Genomic DNA, 22194 nt, shown 5'->3' with positions numbered 1-22194 from the left:
CCTATACTTTTATTGCTGAAAAATTATTTTTGTGGAGATAATATATTTTGAGGTTTAGATCTTTGAAAATCTCTGATTAAATATCTTTCTTATCAAAGATCATATACATTGATTCGGGCATAAATTGATTTAAAAGCAAAACCCTTGGTTGTCCTACTTCTTATTAAAAATATCTTTGGAGAAATATTTTTTCTAGGATTTAATCTTTGAAGTTTTTTAATATATATACATCATCCTCAAAGATTGCATATTTAGTTTGAAAAATACATATATTCACACTGAGCTTTAACTCATATCATACGTGAGTGCAGTAGTGCTTATCGTTGTACACACCTACTTCTAGTTGAAGCATTTATCTGTATGCAAAATTTATTATCATTTTTTTATTCCCGACGTGTGGTCGAAAGAGGATTGCACTGGCCTGTAACGTGCACCAGATAGACTTAGACCTGGTTAAGAAAGCCCTGGATAGGCTTAGACCTGGTTAGGAAAGCTTGGATTTGCACCATCCCATAAAGTGTGCATCGAAGTGGTTTAGACCTGGTTAGGAAAACTAGAAGCACTGTCTTGTAAGGTATAATTAGGTTGGGGTCAGCCCTGTGAATGTGACCTAGGGTATTCCTCGCCCAGTAAGGAGAGGAGGTTGTAATCGGTGACGCTCCACCCATTAAGCGAGCACTTAGTGGAATCCTTGAGTTGCAGCTTAACACGGGGACATAAGCAAGTTTAGCCAAACCCCGATAACATATCTTGTGTCGTTCTCTCTTTCCCTGCACTATTTAATTTTTAGCACTTAAAGTCCTGCACTTGTATGCTTATATTTAAATTTATTATGAATGTGCATATGTGTTAGAATTGGTGTATTCCCAAAGGGGGGTGAATTGGGTATTTAAAAATTTTCTCCTAGGTAAATTCAAATTCCAAAAACAGTATTACGCAACCTAGGGTCTGTCTATGCAATCCCAATCACGCTGGTAAATAACTGAGTAAATATTTAAACAATTAAAGCAATCTCAATATTTCCCAAGCATTCACAAAAAATATAAACAAATAAATATGAAAAATTAAATAGTGCAGGGAAAGAGAATGACACAGGATATGTTATCGAGGTTCGGCCAACTGTGCCTACGTCTCTGCCTTGGCTCACAAGCCCGAGGATTACCACTAATGCTCACTTAATGGGTGGAGCAGCACTGTTTACAACACCAAATCAAATTACCAAGGCTGACCTCAACCATTACAACCTGATCCTTATGAGCTAGATTAACACCCCCTCAGGCCACACCTGAAATACAATCATATAATATAAAATTTGTGTACAATCAAGATGCTTCTTACACTAAGCAGATATGTACCACATTAAGCACAAAACCACCAATGCACTCAAATATGATAAGAGTTAATGCTTAAGTGAGTATATAAAAAATATCTCTCAAACAAATAAATTATATGATAATATGAGAGATGCTAATGTGAAGTTATATGACAACTCTCGAGAATGTGTGTGTGTGTATATTTATATATATGTATATATATATATATATATATATATATATATATATATATATATATATAAAAGTGAGACATTTGATTCAATATAGTATATTCAATAAATGAATAATCAAAAGTGGTTTATAAAATCCTAAGCAAATATCTCAAAATATTTTATCAAATATCTAGCACAATAGATATTAGGGTTTAAGCTTGCAAAAATATTTTTATCAAGAACACAAAGCAAGTTTTTTGAACCTTACAATAAGGATGCCAAGATTCACAAGTAAGGAGGAGTTCTTCCCAAATAATATTTATCAATAAAATATAATAGGAAAAACTTTAACTTACTCTCAAAAATCAAGATCAAACAATGCATGTGAGAGTAGTTAGCTTAATTAGAATGTATAACTGCCCACAAGATATGAGTGTTCACTCAATCCTCAAGTTGCAACAACTTTGCAAATGAAGATGAAGAACACAATGCACTCTTTCTAAAATATGTAATTAATGGAGTATGAGAAAGAGTTTTAACAATGAGCTTATGAAAATGTGGGAGTATGAAAGATTTTAGCATAATTAAATTTTCAGAGGATTTTTGGCTAATCACTTTTCTAATTATAACAAATGGAGGGGTTTATATAGAGTTGGGCAAAAATATAACCGTTTGGGACATCAAGAGTATTTTGAAAATTGTCTAATTGAGTTTAATGACAATTAATCATGATTTACTACGGTAAAAATAGGCCAACCGAAGAGTTTTGGTCGCTTAAACCATAAGGTCGGTCACCTGAACACTCACAAAAAGAAAAATGCATTTTAGGCATTTGGGTGCCCGGTGAAGAGTTCGGGTGGCTAAACTAAGGCGATTTTCAAAGTGTTCGAGGTTCGGTTGCCCGGTTCTAAGTTCAGTCTGCCAAACTTGCCATTTCAGTTGCCCAAGGTAAAAATGAACGTGAAGTTCAGGTGCTCGTAGAAGGTGAAAAAGTTGGCATTAAACGTTCGGTCAACCGAAAACGTTGAGTTCATTTTGGTTTGGTCGCCCGAGCCCGGTCAACAATTTTGACTTTTCATACATTCGGTCAACTGAGGCATTTTCAACACCCAAGTTAGATCGCCCGAAGTCCTTTCAATTTTAAAGCTTAAATCATATTTTTACCCCTGATTGCATCATTATGATTTGTAAGATTTAGGGGATTTATCAAAGTGGATGTGTAGGGACCTAGGGTCGATCTAAGGTCTAAGCTTTTAAATTTAGCCTAAAAAACCTGGCGTCGGTCAACTGAAGTCTTTTCTATGATTTTTTGATTTCCCTACGGTCCATCTACGACCATTACTGAACTTTCATTCACATCATGCATGCCATGCATTATTACAAACCAAAATATAAAACTAAATGCTATTACAACATAGAACAAATATCTTCTTCTTCTTCTTTTGCTCCTCTGATCGTGGAATACATAGACGGTATGATCTTTATGTTCCTCAGGCTTCCATCAATCCTCTCTCACGTGTGTGTTCTAAATTAATGACATGTTCAAGTACTAGGCACACACATTAGTTTCAAGTGTTTTGTCAGCATCAAAACAAGGATCAAACTCAAAAAGTCAACAGTATGTTTTAAATATTGTGAATGATAGGGAAATATTGAGCCTGCTATGTAACATCCTCAAAATTCTTACCATTTTATTTTTTATATATATATATATATATATATATATATATATATATATATATATATATACATACAAATATCCATACCTATGCAGCGGAAACACAAATCATACAACCATTTACATATATACTAAACAATACCAAAATCCAGTGTATATCACCCATAGCCATACAAAACAAATCTCTCCAGCATCATCTTCCCCAAAATACAAAAACTCTATCAAAACTCACCTTATAACAAGGGTAATCAAAATACTCTCTATCCGCGAGCCTGATCTACTCACCTAACTGGCTCACCTAAAAAATGTTAAAGTAATGGGGTAAGTCGACGCTTAGTAAGTGGAAATATGCTATTACTAGTGTGTGGCAACTAAGTTAAGAATACTTTTTAAATAGCAACTGAACTGTAATGCAATAAATAATCTATAAACCATAGCTTTCTTTTCATAATTTAAAATATAACTGTATCATCTGTATTTTCTACTTTTCATACTTCTAATATCATACTATACTCATCATATACTGTAAAACTATATACATATATAAAACTGTGTTTATCCCTAGGACTCTGTACGTCATGATTTGACCCCTCATGATAGGGTTGTGTGGCCCGTAGGCGGGACTTCATCTGGTCGGCCTTCCAAATAAGTCAATATACTCTACACTACCTCAGCCCTGCCAAACTGCATCCACTCCTAGGCTAGGGACTTGCTACTACCTCGTCAAACTGGCCCCCTCCACCCAGTGAACTGGGAAGCTATATACTCTCTGAGCACGGTTGACGGTACCCACACACTATCTGAGATATGGGGTTGCACTCTATCGGTATATAGCAACAGTACCGTGCTCTGTAATCTATATCTATACTGTATCTGTCTATAATCTTTCCACAGGGATTTGATACTATATATATATATATATACTCTTTTACTGTTTTCATCATGTTTCCAAAATTACCATAACGCTATCTTTCTGTACTGTAAATACTGTAATCTCTGTATACTGTATCTATAGCATCTTGATGCTACCTCTATATATCTATCTGTATACTCTGTCTATATACTCTGTCTATATACTCTGTCTGTTATGGTAATAGGAAACATGACATGTTATAACTCTGTATATACTGTTATGTATGAAGTTGTAATATATATATATATATATATATATATAGAGTGATCTAAGTAAAATTGTGTACATGTATATGTATATATATATATATATATATATATTTGTTTTATGAAACTATTCGTATAAAAGCTGTATATGTATGTATACTGTGAATATATATCTATGTCTGTATATTCTATATAATTCCATATACTGGGAAAAACTATATAAATTGTATATACTGTCTATACATGTGTATTCAGTATAGTATGATATATTATAAAAGCTATATAAGTTCTTCATCTCATGACAAATCTACTCAGGCCACACAAACATTTAAACTCATATTCTGTAAATACTGTATAATAAACTGGTATACATATATGTCTATGAAATCTCTGATAGCATTATGAAAACTCCTAACATAGCATATTTTCCTTACCTTAACTTTGAAAAGTCCCTATAAAATTTTGGCTCTATACCTGCAGGGTTCCCAGATCAATATCCTGAAAACAAAATCCCTCAGAACAAAATATCAGTATTTTCTTACCTACAACATTTCTTATAACTGAGGGAAAGACAAATACTGAATAAAATGCCTTAGCCTGAGATTGGGACGAAATCCAAACCAACTTTTCCAACGATCAGCTCCGGTAGACTTGCAAAGAACTTCGCCAGGAGGGTCGTGGTAGCCTCAAATCTTCGATTCGGTGAGAAACGGGTCCGGAAATGAAGAGAGAAGTGAGAGAGGGATGTAGAGAGAGAGAGAGAGAGAGAGAGAGAGGAGCACGGAAAATGGATAAAAATCCGAGTTTTTCACTATTTATAGGGTCAAATTCGTCGACGAGACACGTCACCTTGTCGACGAGTTCTTCAATAATTTCGTCGACGAACTTCCTCCCTCGTAGACGAATTTCAGGCTATTCCAAAACCTCTCTCGGTATTTTCTCGTCAATGAGACGTGGCTTCGTCCACGAAGCCCCTTATGCACTCGTCGACGAATCCCCTGTATTCGTCGATGAACCCTGTGCAAAAATTCCGAGTTGTTACATTCTCCCCTCCTTATAAAATTTCTTCCTCGAAATTTACTATCTGTATTTCCATCTATACATTCCATCATTCCGTAAAGGAAAAGGTCTACTTATTTTATTATCTACCCTCACTTGTGGCGGAGGAATATCATGGTTACATTTACGTCCTGGGAGATTACATATATAAAACTAAAAACTATCTACTAACTAAAATCAATACATGTACCTGCAAAAGAAACCTATTTAACTATTATACTTTACCTAAGTACCTCTATACCTCTTGGAACAACTGTGGGTATCTCTGTCTGATATGCTCATTGAGCTCCTAAGAAGCTTCCTCTATAGCATGATTCCTCCACAAACCTTTTACTAACTGTATTTCTTTAGTGCGTAAAATCTGAACCTTTCTATCCAAAATCTATACTGATACTTCTTCATATGTTAATGAATCCTTAAGCTTTATCTTTGCATAGCTAAGGATGTGGGATGGGTCTGGGACGTATTTCCTTAACATAGCAACATGAAATACGTCATGAATTCGAGCCAAAGCTGGCGGCAAAGCTAGCCTACAGGAAAATGACCCTATTCTCTTGAGTTTCTCAAAAGGGTCAATATACCTAAGGCTCAACTTGCCCTTCTTTCCAAACCTCATAACTCCTTTCATAGGAGCTATCTTCAAAAATACTCTATCTCCCACATCAAACTCTAACTTCTGACATCGAGTGTCTGCATAGCTTTTCTGCTGACTTTTTGCTGTACTGATTCTTTCTCTAATCCATCGAACTTTGTCAGATGTCTGCTGTATTATTTCGGGACCCAAAACTCGCCCTTCACCTACTTCATCCTAGAAAAGAGGAGAACGAAATCTCCTGCCATATAATGGCTCATATGGAGCCATGCCGATACTAGGTTGATAGCTATTATTGTAAGAAAACTCAACTAACGGCATAAACTGAATCCAAATGCCTCTAAAGTCAAGAACACAAGCACAAAGCATATCTTCTAATGTCCGAATCGTTCTCTCATTCTGACCATCTGTCTAGGGATGAAAAATAGTGCTAAAAGCTAACTGTGTACCTATAACCTCTTGAAAACTTTTCCAGAATCGTGAAGTAAATCGAGGATCTCGGTCCGAAACTATGGATACTGATACTCCTTGAACACAAACTATCTCCTGAATATATATCTCTGCCATTCCTTCCGTGGAATAACCGATTTTAATAGGAATAAAATGGGTAGTCTTCGTCAAACGATCAACAATTACCCAAATTGCATTCAATCCCTGTTGCACTGGTGGTAACCTCGTAACAAAATCCATCGAAACGTGGTCCCACTTCCACTCTAGAATAAACAATGGCCGCAACTGTCCTGCCAATCTCTGGTGCTCAGCTTTAACCTGCTAACACGCCAAACATTGCTGAACAAATTCAGCTATCTCTCTCTTCATTCCACTCCACCAAAAATACTCTCGCAAGTTCCTATACATTTTAGTGCTGCCGGGATGGACCGTGTATAGGGATCTATGAGCCTCCTCCAGTATAGTCCTCTTGATCTCAGTATCTGCAGGAACATATAGTCTAGTACTGAATCACAGAGCTCCATCATCTGATATGTTGAACTCCTCACCCTGACCATCACGTACTCTAGCCATCACCGCTGCCAACTCTGCATCATCGTCTTGAGCTGCTTTAATCCTCTTGTATAGTGTAGGCTAAACCACTAGACTGGCAATAACTTCCTGAGGACTCTTCTCCACCAATTCTATAATGAGCCTCTCCAAATCCACCAAAATCGAGTGTTGAATCTCCATAGCTGCCAGTACGGGTCCCCCGGATTTCCTGCTCAGAGCATCTGCCACTACATTTGCTTTTCCTGGGTGGTAACTAATCGTACAATCATAGTCTTTAATAAGCTCTAGCCACCTTCTTTGCCTCATATTCAACTCTTTCTGCGTAAATAAATATTTCAAACTCTTATGATCCGTGAAAATATCGCACTTTCCACCATATAAATAATGCCTCCAGATCTTGAGAGCATACACCACTGCAGCAAGCTCTAAATCATGGACAGGATAATTCTTCTCATATTTTTTAAGCTGTCTAAACTCATATGCAATGACCTTGTCGTGCTGTATCAACACGCATCCAAGACCCTTCAAAGAGGCATCACTGTATATTACAAAACTGTCCTCCCCTAATGGAATAGTCAGTACTGGAGCTGAAACTAACCGCTACTTTAACTCTTGAAAACTCTGCTCACAGTCATCGGTCCATTCAAATTTTACATTTTTCCTCATAAGTCGTGTTAATAGACCTGATAGCCTGGAGAAACCATCCATAAAACGCCGGTAATAACCTGCTAATCCCAGAAAACTCCTGACTTCCTGAACATTTCCCAGCCTTTCCCAACTCACCACTGCCTTTATTTTACTTGGATCAACCGATACACCTACTTTTGAGATCACATGTCCAAGAAAAGTAACCTGCCTTAACTAGAACTCACATTTCTTGAATTTTGCATATAATTTTCTTTCCCTTAATACCTGCAACAGTAGTTTCAAATGATGGTTGTGCTCCTCAAAACTTCTTGAATAGACCAGTATATCATCGATGAACACAACTTCAAACTGATCTAAGTATTGATGGAATAACCGATTCATCAAATCCATGAATACCGCTGGTACATTAGCTAACCCAAATGGCATCACTAAAAACTCGTAATGCCTATATCTTGTACAGAAAGCGATCTTCGAAATGTCCTCTGCTCTAACTTTCACCTGATGGTAACCCGACCGCAGGTCAATTTTAGAGTAAAGATGGGTCCCCTGGAGCTGATAAAATAAATCATCGATCCTAGGGAGTGGATATTTATTCTTGACTGTCAATTTATTTATCTCCCCATAATCGATTCACAACCTCATAGTTCCATCTTTCTTTTTCACGAACAGAACTGGTGCACCCCAAGGCGACACATTGGATCTGATGAAACCTTTATCCAGCAATTCCTGTAACTGTTATTTCAGTTCTTTTAACTCGACTAGAGCCATACTGTACGATGCTTTAGATACTAGTGCAGATCCCGGCAACAAGTCTATAGTGAACTCAATCTCATGATCAGGCGGTAAACTAGGTAATTCTTTTGGAAATATATCTGAAAACTCTCTCACTACTGGTATGTCAGCTTGTCTCAATACTTTTTTTGGAAATTCTTTTATGTATGCGACATACCCCTGGAAATCACCCTGTAGCATTCTCCTCACCTGAATAGCCGACACCAACTGTGGCGAGGCATGTACGCGTGAACCCGTAAATCTAAATTCTAGCTCACCCGGGGGTCTAAAAATTATTTCTTTCTGATGACAATCAATACTAGAGTGATAAATAACTAACCAATCCATACCCAGTATCACATCAAATCCCTACATATCCAGGACCACAAGATCGGCTAAAAGCACTCTCTCCTGAATACTTACTGGAAAATTCTGAAGTACCCTCCTACATCTAATCATAGATCCCATCGGCGTACCCATAGACAATTCTATATCTAATGGTTGTGTCTCTATTCCAGCTATTTTCACATATCCTGCCGATATAAAAGAGTGGGTGGCACCTGTATCAAACAAAACAATCATTCTATATGGTAAAACAGTAAGAGTACTTGTGAGCATGTCTCCAGCCGTCTCAGCGTCTCCTGGTGTCAACGCATAGACCCTCGTCAGTGCAATGTTCCTCTACTGACCACCACGGGGCGCTTGATATCCACCTTGAAACGGTTTGGGAGCCTGTGCATAATTCGACGGCATCTGACATGATCGAGCCATATGACTGGGCCTCCCGCATCATAACAAACATTTTCCCCCAGTCGGCACTCACCGAGATGTCTCTGTCGGCATCTAGGACAAATGGTAGGAAGTTGTCTGCCCTGAAATCCACTATGCTCAACGATCTATCTCTGGCCTCCGCCAAATCTACCTCCTTTCCATGGGCCTCGGTTGGGACCCGCCTGAAAACTCGATGGCGCAGCCCTCTTCTTCTGACTCTGCTTCTCCGTCTCTCTAGATAGACTTTCCTCCGCTATAGTGGCCCTGTCAACCAATTCTGTAAAATCCTGGATCCTCAGTATCGCCACCTGTCTATTAAAGTCTCGCCTCAGGTTCCTCTCAAACATTCTGGCCTTCTTCACTTCATTGGAGACAATATATGGGCAGAAACGCGAGAGCTCAATACATCTCGCTGCATATGGCTGGACAGTCAATGATCCCTGGGACAGGCTCAGAAACTCCTGTACTCGAGCCTCTATGGCTGAGGCAGGGTAATATCTATCGAAGAACACGTCCCTGAAACGAGCCTAGGTCATTGGCACTGATATAGCCCTCTGCTCCTCCAACAACCTGGTGGTTGCCCACCATCTCTTGACCTCCCCTACCAGCCTATATGTAGCGTACATAACTCTCTGCTCGTCGGTGCATTGAAGTACTATCAGAATCTTCCCTACCTCCTGCACCCAATTCTCAGCAATTGTAGGGTCAGTCACTCCAGAAAAAACTGACGAATTCATCTTCATAAATTTCTCTATGGTACATCCCTGAGCTGAGGATGGATTTCCCAGCTCTCTAGAACTCCGCGCTATCTCAACCATAACTTGCTGAGCCATACTACGAAGCACAGCATCTGAATCCCCTCCTGCTGTGCCAGAAGGTCCAGCTCCATCATTCCCACTGGCGTAAGCACTATTGCCTCCTGGGTCCATCCTGTTAGCACATAAAATACCGTTTCAAAATTCTATTTTCCTACAGACCTAACTTATTCAACTAAAACTCCAAATCCTCTATTAACTATCCCTCATGCTCCTAACCCCAAAATCCACTCCTGCAACCCAAACACATGACTCATCGACAGTTTACTATGGTTTTCCTGAAATCGTCACCCCAGGAAAAATACATAAACAATCACAAAATCCTGTATCCAGATCACTGAATAAAACCTCAAATCTTTTTCTTATATTCTGGTATTGTTTCCTGCTGCACTCTAGAGTCTACAGAACCTAGCAACCTAGGCTCTGATACCAAAATGTAACATCCTCAAAATTCTTACCATTTATATATATATATATATATATATATATATATATATATATATATATATATATATACATATACATATATACATACCTATGCAGCGGAAACACAAATCATACAACCATCTACATATATACTAAACAATACCAAAATCCAGTGTATATCACCCATAGCCATACAAAACAAATCTCTCCAGCATCATCTTCCCCAAAATACAAAAACTCTATCAAAACTCACCCTATAACTAGGGTAATCAAAATACTCTCTATCCGCGAGTCTGATCTGTTCGCCTAACTGGTTCACCTGAAAAATGTTAAAGTAATGGGGTGAATCGACGCTCAGTAAGTGGAAATATGCTATTACTAGTGTGTGGCAACTAAGTTAAGAATACTTTTTAAATAGCAAATGAACTGTAATGCAATAAATAATTTGTAAAGCATATCTTTCTTTTCATCTGGATTTTCTACTTTTCATACTTCTAATATCATACTATACTTATCATATACTGTAAAACTGTATACATATACATAACTGTGCTTATCTTTGGGACTCTATACGTCATGATTTGACCCCTCATGACAGGGTTGTGCGGCCCATAGGCGGGACTTCATCTAGTCGGCCCTCCAGATAAGTCAATATACTCTACACTACCTCAGCTCGGCCAAACTGCATCCACTCCTAGGCTAGGGACTGGCTACTACCTCGTCAAACTAGCCCCCTCCACCCAGTGAACTGGAGAGCTGCATACTCTCCGAGCACGGCTGACGGTACCCACACACTATTTGAGATATGTGGTTGCACTCTATCTGTATATAGCAACGGTACCATGCTCTGTAATATATATCTGTACTATATCTGTCTGTAATCTTTCCATATGGATCTGATACTATATATATACATATATATTCTTTTACTATTTTCATCATGTTTCCAAAATTACCATAACGCTATCTTTCTGTACTGTAAATACTGTAATCTCTGTATACTGTATCTATAGCATCTTGATGCTACCTCTGTATATCTGTCTATATACTCTGTCTATATGCTCTGTCTGTTATGGTAATAGGAAACATGCTATGCTATAACTCAGTATATACTGTTCTGTATGAAGCTGTAATATACATATGCTGATCTAAGTAAAAATGTATACATGTATATGTATATATATATATATATATATATATATATATATATCTGTTTTATGAAACTATTCGTATAAAAGTTGTATATGCATGTATATCTCTCTGTATAATCTTTGTAAATATATATATATCTATGTCTGTATATTCTATATAATTCCATATACTGGGAAAAACTATATAAACTGTATATACTGTCTATATCTGTGTATTCAGTATAGTATGATATATTATAAAAGCTATATAAGTTCTTCATCTCATGAGAAATCTACTCAGGCCATACAAACATTTAAACTCATATTCTGTAAATACTGTATAATAAACTGGTATACATATATTTCTATGAAATCTCTGATAATATTATGAAAACTCTTAGCATGACATATTTCCCTTACCTTAACTTTGGAAAGCCCCTATAAAATTTTGGCTTTATACCCGCAGGGTTCCTAGATCAATATCCTGAAAACAAAATCCCCCATAACAGAATATTAGTATTTTCTTACCTATAACATTTCTTGTAACTAAGGGAAAGACAAATACTGAATAAAATGTCTTACCCTGAGATTGGGATGAAATCCAAACCAACTTTTCCAACGATTAGCTCCTGAAAACTTGCAAAGAAATACGCCAGGAGCGTCGTGATAGCCTCAGATCTTCGATCCGACAAGAAACGGGCTCGGAAACGAAGAGAGAAGTGAGAGAGGGATGTAGAGAGAGAGAGGAGAGAGAGAGAAGCGCTGAAAATGGATAAAAATACGAGTTTTTCACTATTTATAGGGTCAGATTCATCGACAAGACACGTCACCTCGTTGACGAGTTCTTCAATAATTTCGTCGACGAACTTCCTCCCTCGTCGACGAATTTTAGGTTGCCGCAAAACCTCTCTCGGTATTTTCTCGTTGACAAGACGTGGCTTCGCCGACAAAGTCCCTTATGCACTCGTCAACGAATCCCCTGTATTCGTCGACAAACCCTATGCAAAAATTCTGGGTTGTTACATGCTGCATCTGTTTTATATATCTGCTCAGTTTTATATTATTGGCTAATTGGTATTTGCTTAGACATACCCTAGGTTGTGAATTACTGATTGTGAATTTGAACCTAACCTAGGTGAAAATTTTTAAATTTCCAATTCACCCCCCTCTCAGGAATACACCAATTACATCACTTCGGGAGGTTAAAAATATACCCTCTTCAAGAGGTCTATCTCTTTGGGAGATTAAATATATAAGCGAGAGATTTAAATATATAACCTCTTCAGGAGAACTATCTTACCATCATTTCTGGGAATGAGTACTCTTTAAACTTTAAAAGACATATTCTCTTTTGGAGAATATTATACTCTTGTGGAGTAAAACTTACAAAAATAAATTAAATAGGATTTAACGAAATATCTCAAATAATTAGAGTCTTATGCTGATAATGTGTTGTAAAAGATGTAGAAAAATCAATGGAGACAAGACAGAAATTTTACGTGGTTCGGCTATGCCTACTACATGGGAGAATGAGATTAAAAACTTCACTATCTTTGGAGGAATTACAAAATGATTTGAAACCAACTTTATACAAACTATCTCTCTTCTTTCTATCTCCCCTCTTCTCTCATCCTTTCTATTTGTATGCCTACTCCTAGTCTTATGTGTGTATGTCAAAGTAAGAGGGAGAGAGGGTCCTTTTTATAGGGCAATAAGGATAGTACATAATTTATTATGGTGGAAAACGAAGGGACATAATTTATGGAGGTGGAAAATGAAGGAGTGATAACTATTAATTTTTATGATTTTCATAACAATTAGTATAAAATAGTTTATCATCATCAAAACAAAGTGAATGAAACATTAATGCTAACAACATGTTCTTAAGGCAAAATGTAGAAAATAATGCATTTACGAGTGCATCTTGCACTCTCTTAGAACCCATCGATTTGAAGTTTGAAAGTTCTTGCAAAAAAATGTTTTCGAAGCCTCCTAACTTAAAAAAAAAAAAACAAAGAGTCATCCTAGCTTATAATCCAATCTGATTACTATGCAACTTGATTGCAAAGTTCAAGCAACAGAGTTAAGGCACTTGATAAAAGAAAATTTTGATACCAGCAAGAGATAGCCGCACGTTAGGGATAAAACTATGGACAACCCCAAAACTCATAAGGGAAATGGACATGCATACACTAATGAAATGGAGGAGCCATAACATTTATAATGGATATAATTATCCAAATCCACCCCATTATGACCTGCAATGCGTGTTGCCACCATAAACTCCCAAGCTCTAGCTTTATAAAGGGAAGGTCAACCCTTAAAGCATGATATCACTTATCTTACTCTCTATTTTCCTTCCCAACTCACTTCCCTTGCCTCATCCTAGTTCAAGTCAATTTAGCTTCAACATGGGAAGTGACCCATTTAAGAGAATCCCCTCTAGACCCTCTATTACTTGCTTCCATTTGTATTCTGATTCTTTTAAATAAGAAAAAAAAACCCTACCAGTTTAGCTAGATCTGTTATACTATAGTTTGCAATAATAATACAAATTGTGCTCTTGTGTATGTCATGTTTGCTTTTATAACATTATGCTTGCAAAACTATTGCTAGTTGTTCTTCTACTAAGATAGATTCTCTAGAATACTAATTAAACAAAGCTATGAAAGTAATTTATGTTAAAAGGTAGATATTGTTTATTCACCTTATTAGTACACTACCATATACAATTTATATAAAAATTGTGCTTTGTTTCTTGTAATTGTTTGTGAAAATATACATACAAAATTGGCTTTGGCTCGCTCACATCATTTTTCAACATGGTGTCTTAAGTAAAAGGTTCTAATTATAAAAGAAAGTGAGAGTTTATTATTTGTATGTTTTGTAATTTAAGTGATAAATTTTCTTATTCATTTTTAAAATTGAAGGGTTTATTTTGAATTGATTTTTCTAAAAATAAAGAGTTGCGAAATTATAACTTTTTTACTTGTTTAATGAAATTTATTTATTAAATATGACGCATTCATAAATGTGTACATAAATTATCTTAAAAGTACACACACACAAACACACACACACACACACACACACACACACACATATATATATATATATATATTAATTATGAGTTTTTTACCAAAATATTAAAAAGAAATTTAAAAATACAAATATGAAGAAAATTGGGAAAATTTACACAAATGTATTTAACCGACTTTTCAAAAGTCGGTTTGAACTTTAAAATAATAAAAGAAAACATCAGCCGTCAACTCTTATCAGCCAAAATAAAAAATAAATAAAAATTGAGACCCGACTTTTCAAAAGTCGGTTCTTGACTGCCCTCCCCCCTCCTCTCCCCGGTTCTGCTCCCTGCCTCACCCCCCTCCCCGATTCTGCTCCCTGCCTCACCCCCCTCCCCGATTCTCCCCCAAAATCAAATCCCACTTTAAAGTGGGAGTCATAAAATTTTTTTAATATAAATAATAATAAAATATATATTATTTTTCAAATTTTAATATTTAGATAAAAATTTATAAATAAAAAATATATTTTTAAGTGTCATTTGATACAAAAAATATTTTTTACTTTTTATTTATTTATCAAATGAATTAAAAGTAGTAAGTTATTTTTTTAATTTCAAAATATTATATAAAAATGAATACAATAACAAAAAATTTTGAAATAATTTACTTTTAGGAATATTAAGACAAAAAATGACATCTTACTTCCTAATTACATAAAAAAAATTATTTAACATATAATTAATGAAATAATATTGAATTAGTCTATGTAATTTTATATATATATTTGTTATAATTTTTTTTATTCCATTACATTTTTCTTCAATTTCATTATTTCATTATATTCCAATTCTTTTTTATTTTAATATACCAACCATCAGTAAATTTATATAGAAAAATTTTAAAATTTAATATTTCTTGCCTACATTTGAGAGTATAAAATATGGATTTTAAATTTATTTTTTTGCAGGTTTGTACAAATATATTATATTTTTATAAAATACAAAAAAAAAGTAATATTTTTATAATTATTCAATAAACAAAAGTGAAGTAGAAATTGTTGGAACCTGCAGAGTATTGTGGGGGATCATGGGGGGTGAAGGACGTACTACAAAATTCATGAAGGTGCTGAGAGAGGTCTCATACAACCTTGATAGTTTGAGTGGAAGTTGAATTCCATGGTAGGAAATTGCTCATGGAGAGGAGGAAAAATCAAGAGGGTTAGGGTTTTAGGAAGTAGAGAGACTAGCAAAGAGGGAGACAATGGAGATAGAGAGAGAAGAAAGACAGAGTGCGTCAATTTTATGAATGAAACGTGTAAAAGTAAAGGGCTGGCGGGTTGATGAGCCTTGACCTAATATATTTCTTAAAAGAAATATATATTTTAAGAAGACAGTTTTGTGTGATGTGTGCAGGTCAAAAACTGACTTTTCAAAAGTCGATTTTTGACATTTTCAATTTTTTTTTTTGATTTTTGTGCCTAGATTTTTGTGCAAGTTTTTTGTTTTTAAATCCAAACCGACTTTTGAAAGTCGGTTAGGTAAGAAATATTAAAGTTTAAAATCTTCCTATATAAAATAATATTTTTTTTTTCATTTTGAAATGTCCTGTATTACTTTCACTAGAATATAATTTTATTATAAATTTATTGATGTTTGGTATATTAAAATATAAAAAAAAAATGTGAGTAGAATGAAATAATGGAATGGAAGAAAAGTGTAATAAAATAAAAAGTGAAAAATATTTTTAGTATTAAATGACACTTAAACTCAGCTCAACGAGCCAAAGACTCGTTCGCCGTCACAGTCGACCACACCCCCACCGCAAAAAATCGAGTCGCGACCGATCTGTATTGAACTCAAACAGGAAACCCTGTTGCATCAGATTCCCTATCATTGAAATAGATGTACGAGAGGGTAATCGAATGATGCAGTGTGAGTTTTGTCACGAAGAAGGTCACAATCGCAATCAGTGTCTAAAGAGGACTAGAGATCATAATGGAAGTGACCCATCACATTAATTGTACTTAATGTGTAAATCAAAAATAATTTTTGAATCAAATAAAGGAATGTAAGAAAAGTGTAATGAAATAAAAAAAGTTATAATATATATATATATATATATATAATTACATAGACTAATTCAATTTTATTTCATTCTTAATTATATGCTAAATAATTTTTTTATGTAATTAGGAAGTAAGATGACCTTTTTTGTTTTAATATTTCCAAAGGTAAATTATTTAAAAAATTGTTGTTATTGTATTCATTTTTATATAATATTTTGAAACTAAAAAATTAACTTACTTTTTTTGTATTAAATGATATTTAAAAATATTTTTTTATTTATAATTTTTTATTTAAATATTAAAATTTTAAAAATAATATATATTTTATTATTATTTAAATTAAAAAATATTTACGATATGCACTTTAAAGTGGAATTTGATGTTTTGGGGTGGGGGGGGGGGGGGGGTGAACCGGGGAGAGGAAGGCGGAGGACAGTCAAGAATCGACTTTTGAAAAATCGATTCTTAATTTTTTTATTTTTATTTTGACCGACAAGAGTTGATGATTGACATTTTTTTATTATTATTTTAAAACTCAAATCGACTTTTAGAAAGTCGTTGGGTACATTTGTGTAAGGAGAACCCGGGAGAGGAAGGCAGAGGACAGTCAAGAACCGACTTTTGAAAAGTCGATTCTAAATTTTTTTATTTTTATTTTTATTTTGGCCGACAAGAGTTGATGATTGATATTTTTTTTATTATTATTTTAAAGCTTAAATCGACTTTTAGAAAGTCGTTGGGTACATTTGTGTAAGGAGAACTGGGGAAGGAAGGCGGAGGACAGTCAAGAATCGACTTTTGAAAAGCCGATTCTTAATTATTTTTATTTTTATTTTGGCCGACAAGAGTTGATGATTGATATTTTTTTAATTATTATTTTAAAGTTCAAATCGACTTTTAAAAAATCATTGGGTACATTTGTGTAAATTTTCTCAATTTTATTCGTATTTATATTTTTTAATTTTTTTTAAATATTTTGATAAAAACTCTATTAATTATTGCTTTTCCTTAAACATAATCCTTTCATTCCATAAAGATCATTTAAAGTCTTCGTGGGCTATCTCACCAACTTTGATTTCACGAATTTTAAAAATTAAATATTAAAATCATAAATTTTGAAATTAAGTCAAATCGTCTTTTTGTCCATATTAATATCCTTTTAGGCCGGCAAAACTGTAAATAAGGATGAGATGATTAATTAGTCTATTAATTATCCTCTTCCCAGAGACCAGAATGGTCTCTCTCTCTCTCTCTCTCTCTCTCTCTCACACACACACACACACACACACACACACACACACACACACAGAGACTTTACAGTGAAACCAAAAGCCAGTTAGAATGATTACTGACGAGGAATGAAGACAAAAGCACAGAATGGAGAAGACTGTGAGTTGAGAAAAGGAAAAACAGAGAGCTAATTTTCTTCTCCACTTGCTTTAGACTGTTACTGCGGTGTTCATCACTGTAATCACACTTCAATCTTCTTCCACAATGCTTCTCAGCGCAAACTAATCGTCTAAGGCCCAAACCCAGAAAATATCACACAAAAATCTTAATCTCTCTCTCTCTCTCTCTCTCTCTCTCTCTCTCTCTCTCTCTGCGCATGAACAATGCTCCACGGGACCTGCATTGTCCTCTTCTCCCTTCTGAGCTCGCTTTCCCCACTCTGTAGAGCAATGCTGAATCTCACTCTCACTCCCCCTCGTCAGCATCCCAACCCCGACGCCGTTGTTCAAGACGTCCAAAGGTATGACAAATCCACATTTTATTTTGATCTGGCTAGCTGCTAGTTACTCCATTATTGAATGCTCTGCTTCTTAGCTGGAAAATGGTGGATCCCCTCCTCCGACCCTAACATTTTCTTTTTTCTCTTTGCAGTTGTAGTCCTTGAAACTTCGTATCTGGTTGTACCACATTGTCGGTTTTCTATTTTACCGCATTTTTCTCTGATGTAAAAATGTGATTTTGGCTCTAACTGAATCTCCACTCTCTCTGGCTCTGTTTTTAGCTAGAAAATGTAGCATTTTCCAAAAAATTTCTTCCTTATTTTCTCCTTTTCTAGTTCTCCCTTAAACATTTTTACCTGTTTTGCTCCGCATTGTAGCTTTTCTATCTTGCATTATATTTTCTCAGCTACAATGTGCTTTCAGCCCTGGTAAGTGGTTTCTTGCTCCCTTCCTGAATCCCCTGTTTCTACTATGTTCTTATGTAATTTTTGGTGCCTATTCCTTGAACCCCTGTTTGTAGTTTGCACCGCATTGTGGGTTTTCTATTTTATACGTTTTTTTCCCACCTCTGTAAATATAAAATACGTATCTGTGTGTTTGTCTCTCCCTTATCTGCGTTGCTCTGCATTTTCTCCTTGTTAATTTGTTTTTTTTTTTTTGAGTTTCATTTTGGTACTTTTATAGGTTAAATCCTTTGTTTCAGTCTTCCAGATTTGTTTGTGGTTTTTTTTTTTTAACTACTATTTCTTTTTGTATATAATGTCTGTAATGGATTCTTCTGCATTTTAATTTTTGTCAGAATCATTTATTTTTCCACTGCTACAGAATGATTAATGCGTCCTTGTCAAGAAGACAAATGCTGGAATACTCCCAAACCGGCGAATCATCCTCGTCGTCGTGCGCCACCGGCAATCCCATCGATGACTGCTGGCGGTGCGACCCCGACTGGAGCGTCAACCGCCAGAGGCTCGCCGACTGCGCCATCGGCTTCGGCAAGTACGCTGTCGGCGGCAAGGGTGGTGAAATATATACCGTCACGGACTCCTCCGATTACGACGCCGTGAACCCCAAGCCCGGCACCCTCCGGTACGCCGTCATCCAGGACGAACCCCTCTGGATCGTCTTCGCGGCCGACATGGGCATCCACCTCTCGGAAGAGCTCATCTTCAACAGCCACAAAACCATCGACGGCCGCGGCGCCGACGTGCACATTCGCGGCGGCGGCTGCCTCACCCTCCAGTACGTGTCCAATATCATCATCCACAACGTTCACATCCATGACTGCTACTCCTCGGGGAACACCATGGTGCGCTCCAGCCCATCGCACTACGGGTACCGCACGAGATCAGACGGCGACGGGATCTCCATCTTCGGGGCGACGGACATCTGGGTGGACCACTGCAGGCTGTGGAACTGCAATGACGGTCTGATCGACGCGGTGATGGGGTCCACGAGGATCACGGTTTCCAACAGCCATTTCTCGCGCCACAACGAGGTGATGCTGCTGGGCCACAGCGACGAATACGAGCCGGACACGAATATGCATGTGACGCTGGCGTTCAACCACTTCGGGGAGAGGCTGGTGCAGCGGATGCCTCGGTGCCGGCGCGGCTACTTCCACGTGGTGAACAATGATTACACGGAGTGGGAGATGTACGCCATCGGCGGTAGCGGTAACCCTACCATCATTAGCCAGGGCAATAGATACACTGCGCCTTCGGATCCTTACGCCAAGGAGGTAAGATTGCTTTTAGGGTTTGGTGTAATAATTTACAATGATAGGATATAATGCCATGATGATCTTACCAAAAATGGTCACACTGGTATTTATTGGTCTTGCCTTTTAAAATTTAATTCGTCAAAAAATTATCAAATTATCAGCTTGCTTTTTAGAATCAAACTTTAATTGTTTTTGAAAGTTCTTGACCTAGCTGATAGGGTAAAACACAAAAACATGCCTTCAAATTTGGTAAAAAGAACGTAAATTTTATTTAAAAATTTATAATTTAATTTGAAGTTTTCTATATAAATATGTATTTTATATTTAGCAGTTTCACGTAAATTTATGTTTGTACAATCTATACGGTTTGTAAGAGTAATGGACCTAATGGTAAGCATAAATGGCTGGGAATCACGTGATTGGCAGTGCCCCAACCGCACTTCTTTAGCTTGGTGCTGACTGGTAAACCGGAGGGCCGGGTTAACGGGTTTGGGTGGGGGGCGCGTGCAGGTGACGAAGCGCGTGGACACATCGGACAAGGATTGGAAGAACTGGGTGTGGAGGAGCAATGGAGACCTAATGGCGAACGGAGCCATATTCGTGCCGTCTGGTGGGCTTGGGCTGGAGAGCTTAAAAGCCGACACTGTGGACCCCATCTCTGCCACTTACATAGACCAACTCACCGTGAACGCCGGCGTCTTTCTGCCCGCCAGGTTTTTCACCTTCACCTTTCGCCCGTTCCGCTTTATCTCTTTTCGTTTTTCCTTTTCCTTTTCCTTTTCCTTTTCCTTTTCGTGGCACATGCTTTTGTTTTTGGATTTGTGCTTATAAAAATAAAAGCCCATTGGGCATGAGCAAGAGTTGAGTTAGCTTTTGCGATTTTGTGGGCTTGAGTTTTTACCTTTCCTTGTTCTCGTGAGGATAATTATTAATTATGATTTCGAAAAATCTATTTTGTTCACGATGCAAAGTCTTTTTCTTATACAAATGTTTTAAAGAATGTGAATATGTGATTTAGCCTTTTAGTTGTGTGAAATTTACAAATGCATGGATGAATGAACAGGGACATCAGAGAGGGGAAGTGGTATGCAGGGGCGCCAAGTAGTGGAGGAATTGGCCTAGTGTCTGAAAACTGGTACGGGGGCTATGACGAATTCGACGAGTCGCCCGCAACGCCTCCTTCCATTCTCTGCTACTTTCTAGTTGTATTGTCCACACTCTTGTTATTTTGTGCATCAAATCTAGGACCCCTGCAATTGTGACAAGAAATCAAGTTATGATTTTAAGAAATCAAGTCATGATTTTTATCTTTAGAATCTGCAGCTGGTTTTGCAACACAGGCAAATTTGCATATATTTGTGTTGGGGCTGTTGGCCCATGTGACAGGGTCTAATTTAAATGTAAATGGTTCTACAATGGGTAACACCAAGGTGTTAAACCCATAGGAGCCCAACAAATAATGAACATGCAATTAGGTCACAACTTCATCGCAAGTGGTGTGAGAATGATGTTTGCACAATTTGAGACTTGGACTTCTATATGCTAAGCAGTCTCTAGCCCGGGGATCGTGAAAGAATAGGGCATAGTTAGCTTAAACCCATAGGAATCCAACAAATACTGAACATGCAATTAGGTCGCAACTTCATTGCAAGTGGTGTGAGGAAATTGATGTTTGCACAATTTGAGACCTGGACTTCTGTATGCTAAGCGGTCTCTGACCTCAAGATCATGAAAGAAGAGGATATATATGGCTCAACATTCAACCTACAGGAGGACTAATAAGCATTAAGATCTCTGACAATGATTGCCACCACAACATCTTAAATGACTACCTTTAAAATTGGTATCAACCATTTGCCTTGCGACAGGAGTAAGAAAAGATGCCATCATTGACCATACACTAGTTTAAAATGGAACAGATAGAAAGCATAATAAAATTAGAACAAAAAATCACTGTGACCCCCTCGAGTTTTGCGTTGCCATAGTGGATTTTTGGTCGTGTTTGGCTATTTGCTAGGTGGAAAAATGAGCACAATTTGCATCCTCGAAGTTTTGGACTTGATTATTGAATACCAACTTCTTCTCAAGGATTGCTCCTGATGCTTTATATGGAATATGCATCGCTCTTTGGAATTACATTGCTTAGGAGAAGGATCACT

General features: G+C 36.7%; 1 protein-coding gene across 2 annotated transcripts; it reads left to right on the top strand.

Annotated features, from left to right (window-relative positions):
- The first annotated feature begins 17762 nt into the window (after positions 1 to 17762).
- Positions 17763 to 21346, top strand: LOC131168282 (probable pectate lyase 12). 2 transcript variants are annotated; one of them, XM_058127602.1, is made up of 4 exons: positions 17763 to 18335; positions 19141 to 20053; positions 20546 to 20748; positions 21099 to 21346. In XM_058127602.1, exons 1-4 carry the CDS (start codon positions 18199 to 18201, stop codon positions 21295 to 21297), a joined length of 1452 nt encoding a protein of 483 aa, XP_057983585.1. In that variant the 5' UTR covers positions 17763 to 18198; the 3' UTR covers positions 21298 to 21346. The 2 variants fall into 2 exon arrangements, with proteins under 2 accessions (XP_057983585.1, XP_057983586.1); XM_058127603.1 differs by lacking the exon at positions 17763 to 18335 and adding an exon at positions 18616 to 18743.
- Positions 21347 to 22194: the final 848 nt, after the last annotated feature.

The sequence above is a fragment of the Malania oleifera genome, chromosome 11 (genome assembly GCF_029873635.1).
Source record: "Malania oleifera isolate guangnan ecotype guangnan chromosome 11, ASM2987363v1, whole genome shotgun sequence".
In the NCBI taxonomy this organism is placed as follows: domain Eukaryota; kingdom Viridiplantae; phylum Streptophyta; class Magnoliopsida; order Santalales; family Ximeniaceae; genus Malania; species Malania oleifera.
Note: the sequence above shows the minus strand (reverse complement) of the source record. Positions and strands in the feature narration are given on the sequence as shown.

What these genes read in the sequence shown, in the direction of transcription:
- LOC131168282 (XM_058127602.1), top strand. Translation starts at nt 18,199, where the DNA reads ATGCTCCACGGGACCTGCATTGTCCTCTTCTCCCTTCTGAGCTCGCTT. An exon ending in CGGATCCTTACGCCAAGGAG is followed by an intron (nt 20,054 to 20,545) that starts GTAAGATTGCTT and finishes GGGCGCGTGCAG; the next exon opens with GTGACGAAGCGCGTGGACAC. An exon ending in GGCGTCTTTCTGCCCGCCAG is followed by an intron (nt 20,749 to 21,098) that starts GTTTTTCACCTT and finishes ATGAATGAACAG; the next exon opens with GGACATCAGAGAGGGGAAGT.